Source organism: Stegastes partitus, unplaced genomic scaffold (genome assembly GCF_000690725.1).
Source record: "Stegastes partitus isolate 25-593 unplaced genomic scaffold, Stegastes_partitus-1.0.2 Scaffold42, whole genome shotgun sequence".
In the NCBI taxonomy this organism is placed as follows: Eukaryota; Metazoa; Chordata; class Actinopteri; family Pomacentridae; genus Stegastes; species Stegastes partitus.
In genome coordinates, this window is record NW_007577773.1 from 58,487 (window position 1) to 62,984 (window position 4,498).

Here is a 4,498-nt window from a genome sequence, read left to right on the forward strand (position 1 = left end):
TCTGCAGAACATCACGAATAATCAAGTACTGCGGTGAAAAATTCACCCCCAATATAAAGCAGCACCACAGGTCCAATGGAGCAACTCGAAACCTACATAGAGGAGGGCACGGCAAACAACAACAAAATGGCAGCAGTGGTTTGTGCTCCTATTTTACAATCAAACCTGTGAGCTACCTGCAAGTATTACATATAGCCAAGCGACCTGCCTGCAGGGAAGTAACACGGTCAGTACCAGAAATGGAAAAGAATGATCAAACCCACCTCCTTGCTTTTGAAAACCTTTGCATTTACAGTCATTCCTCCAGAGAAAAACCTGCCAGAAATTCATTCCACAGAAATGCAGAAAAACCCGAAACTAGAGTGAGCGTGAGTGGGCTGATAATGTGAAAATATATAAAGAGCTTAACCAAAATATGACTTAACACCTATTGGGTCACACCCTTAAACTGTGGGCTGCTCGATCACCAAGGTGGGCTTTACTCATCCTTAGCTTCCTGTTACAAATGTGCTGGTTAACCAGTAATAAGAAATACATTTCTGCAGAAGCTTTGCTGCTTAGGTTGGAAAACCCGAGTAAACTCTGCAGTAAAATAAAAGGTTTTTATTTTACCAAGGATCGTACAGTATGTCAGGTACACAGGAGTGTAGCAGCTGAAAAAGAAAAAAGAAAAAAAAAGTGCTATTCCCATATTGTTGTAGTCTGTAAATACTGTTTTGAAGAAATTCACTTTCCTGTGTACAAAACATTTCAAAGGATTCCCATTCCTTTCGGGACTATCAAAGACTGCTTCTTTCTCTCTCTTTCTGTCAAAAAAGAAATTGTACTTTTTTTCTATCCCTGTGTGAATTGAAACGTGAATGGCCAGCGAAAGTGTGCATTTTGGTTTATGCGTCACAAATCAATTAGAGTAGTGAGTAAACAAGTGAGTAACTTCAGCAAGTCCGTATGAAAAGGAGGGATAAAAAAAAAAAAAAAAGCAGAAAGGAAGTGCTGTTGGGGGACTATGAGATTAAGTATTTTCCAGCAACTATCTTGAGTTATAGCAATGCGAAAGGAAAGTGTGAAGTCATCAGCTCAGGGGAAGCTCTATTCAATGACAAGATTCTCTATTAGCATTCACATCCAGTGTCCAGAAGTGAATCTTACCACCATTCAGCTATTCTCCCCACACAATACTGCTCATCAAAAACTGAACAGCAGAAGAGCAAACACACAAAGCAGAAAGTGTGCGATAAGCAAGCAAAAAATAAATAAATAAATGTTTAAAAAAAGAAGCAAACACCTACCTAAACAAGCACAAATGTCTTATCACAAACACCATAGCTTAATCTCAAGATTATGTAGAATAGGATATGTAATCAGTCTCATTTATCTGTATTTCTACACAATGCTGCGGCAAAACAAACATTTGCATCTCAGCAGAGATTAGGGTTTAAGCGAATATGCAAACACCCAACTGAAAATAAGTGATATCTTGTTATACAAAAAGTGAAGCAAAAAAACACCTCTTCTTCGTTCAGTGATAATCCATGGATACACAGCATTTGCCTGACCTGCTGCGCAATGCTAAGTAATCAAGTAGCAGACTTATCTATCAAAGCAGTATAAATAGTTACCTCTGGTCGCCTCGCTGTGGACAGAGTTTTGTTTAGGAGGAGTGGCGGTGGTGTGGGTCATACCTCGCATTCTCGGGAGCCTGAGATGGTATAGGTGCATGGTCCGGTCCCATTGACAAGCACATCCATGGCCTCAGAATTGGTGGGCTTGTAGTCCACATAGTACTCCTGCAGGGGAGAGCTCAGGGTGCGCTCCGTCTCTCTAGCTTTCTTGCGACGTTTGCGGGCTGCTGCCGAATGCTCCTGCAGCTGCTTGACACTGCTGGGATAGCGCTTCCAGGACACGTAGATCACCAACAGGATCATCGCAACGGATAGAAAAAGGGCAACGCTTCCAGCCACAATTTTATGGAAGGACACGGGCTCCAAGTCTTGCTCTGGGGGAAGTGCCACAGGTGGAGTAACTGCTGATGATGTGGGACCCCTAAGGGATCCCTCGCTTCTCTTTCCAGAACCGGTGGGTGAAGCCAGAATGGCCGGGCGACGGTCGGTCTGCACAGGGACACTGGAAGGGTTTGGAGGAATACTCACTGTGGGTGTCGTTGCCGGGTTTGATTGACAAACGCCAAAAGCTTCGACAGCATCCATCACTTTCTCACCCTGGGCTTTCTTGGGGGAGGCACAAATCATTGTTGTCTCCTTTGCCCCTCTAAAGTTTCTCAGCCAGGCCACCAGAGGACAAATGGCAGGGCCACAGTCCCATACATTCCCAGCTAAGCTAATCATAGTCAAAGAGATCCAGGCATCAACCACCTCCTGAGAAACATTGGTCAACTTGTTGGAGTCCAGGTTGAGGGTCTGCAGGTTGGGTAGGCATTGGTAAACCACAGCATCTACTTCCGTCAGGTCATTCCCAGATAGATCTAGTTTCTGGATGGAGGCCCAGGTCCAGGTCAGGCCCTGGCTCATTGAGCGAATGCGATTCCACTGCAAGTAGAGAGCCCGCAGATTGTAGAGGCGAGGAAAGTGAGAGAAATTGATCTTTGAGAATTGGTTATGCTCCAGATGCAGCTCAGTGAGCTTGACAAGGCCTGAAAATGCATTCCTGGTGATACTGCGCAATCGGTTGTAACCCAGATCGAGAAACTCAAGATTTCTGCAATCTTGGAACAGACGCACTGGGACAATTTTTAGAGAGTTTGAGCGTATGTGAAGGCTGAGAAGCTTCCGCAGCCCCTGGAACTGCCCAGGCTGCAAGGCTTGTAATTTATTGTACGACAGGTCCAGGTTACGCAAATTAGGGACAGGGTGGAATGTGGTGTTGTGGAGCGATGTGATCTTGTTGGAACTCAGGATCAGCTCTTTAAGTCTGCGGACCCCCTGGAAGGCCATTGCATCCACAGAGGCAATGTAATTATGGTCCAAGTAGAGCCAGATGAGGTGGTTGAGGCCTACAAACTGGCCTGCACGAAGACTGGCGAGGCTGTTGTACCGTAAAGACAAGCCCTCGCAGCCTCCTGAGAGGTTCTTGGGGACATCACGAAAGGCGCTTGACTCACAGTAGACAATTTTTCCATCACAACGACAACTTTTGGGGCACGGGCGCTCACTGAGAGATGGATTCGCCGCCAGCCACACCTGCATCAGGAGTTGGACCACTAGCCAGCGACGCCGCAGAGCAGAGCCTAGACAGAGGGGAATGAAGAGAGACAAAACAAAAAGAGAAAAATGTTACAAATGAGCTTGTTACGAACTCCCAGAACTCCTACTTATTATTATACAAGTTTCATGTCATGAACAAATGCATTCTACAGTTTAGTGGTTTACTATTCTTTACTCAGTGCTGGAAGTGATGGCATCCAAAAACCGCAATGGCCTCATTTCTTTTTTTTTTTTTCTTAAAATGAAATGGGAGTATAGGAGAGATATTTATACACACAGAGAAATGGCTTATTGGCCAAGGAAAGATGAGGCCCAGCAATCTTGGCAATTTCTCTTACAACTTCTAAAGAGGTGTCCTGAGGCAAGCATCAAATATCTGTGCTTCTACATTTGGGTGGTTTTTCTTTTGATTATCAAGTAACAATACTGATGCGAAAACGTTCATATTCAGTGTGATGATTAATGAGCGTGCATTCGACTGGAAGGAACATTAACCCCTTTGACAAAAGCATTGGAGAATATCTTAAAATTAAACTCACCAAACACCATTCAGCCAGGAAAGTTGCTTAATTTCTAAATACTAGCGACTATATCCTCAAGGAAGGAAGACTTTCCACATACCGATGTATAGGTAGTGCAACTTAAAAAGCAGACTCCTTGGGCCCTATACTTCAGGATCTTTTTTTTTTTTTTTCCTTTTGAAGTGGTTGTACTTCTTTTCACCTCCTTTAGAGAGATCTTGACAGATCTATTGCTCCTACTACCATCACTGAATCTCATACTGATTTTCTCAGTGCTGTTTCCAGAGGTCCTTCCTCTACTTTACTCCTTCCAACATACATACCAGACCCCTTCTCTTTTCTTATATCTGAGATTGTCAGATTCTTCCATGAAGTTTCCAGAGTTAAAACACTTCTCAAGTTCCATATTTCCAGATACCTCCCTCCACTCAGCTGTCACATAATCCATCCCTTTCATTTCCATGCTCTGAAATTTTCCCATTCACTGCTAAAACTTCCCCTTCATAATTATGTATGTTTCCAGCATATCTATTTACACATGTAGTTTTTATCATACTCTAGAATTTCCAAGGAGAGCTTCCAGTATCTGCAGCTACACATTCACACATCACAGCACAATATTAAGAACACCTGTTTAACTGCTTATTCCTGCAATTATCCAATCAGCTAATCATGTGGGGGAGTGCAACAGAGAAATTCATGCAGATACACAGGCCAGGAGCTTCAGTTAATATTCACATCAAACATCAGAATGGT

General features: G+C 43.6%; 1 protein-coding gene across 1 annotated transcript; it reads right to left on the reverse strand.

Moving 5' to 3' along the window:
* Positions 1-1,676: 1,676 nt before the first annotated feature.
* LOC103374681 (leucine-rich repeat transmembrane neuronal protein 4-like) lies at positions 1,677-3,733 on the reverse strand. The gene is made up of 2 exons (XM_008304801.1): positions 3,717-3,733; positions 1,677-3,168 (listed from the first exon to the last, which is right to left on the reverse strand). Exons 1-2 carry the CDS (start codon positions 3,731-3,733, stop codon positions 1,677-1,679), a joined length of 1,509 nt encoding a protein of 502 aa, XP_008303023.1.
* Between the last annotated feature and the right edge of the window lie 765 nt (positions 3,734-4,498).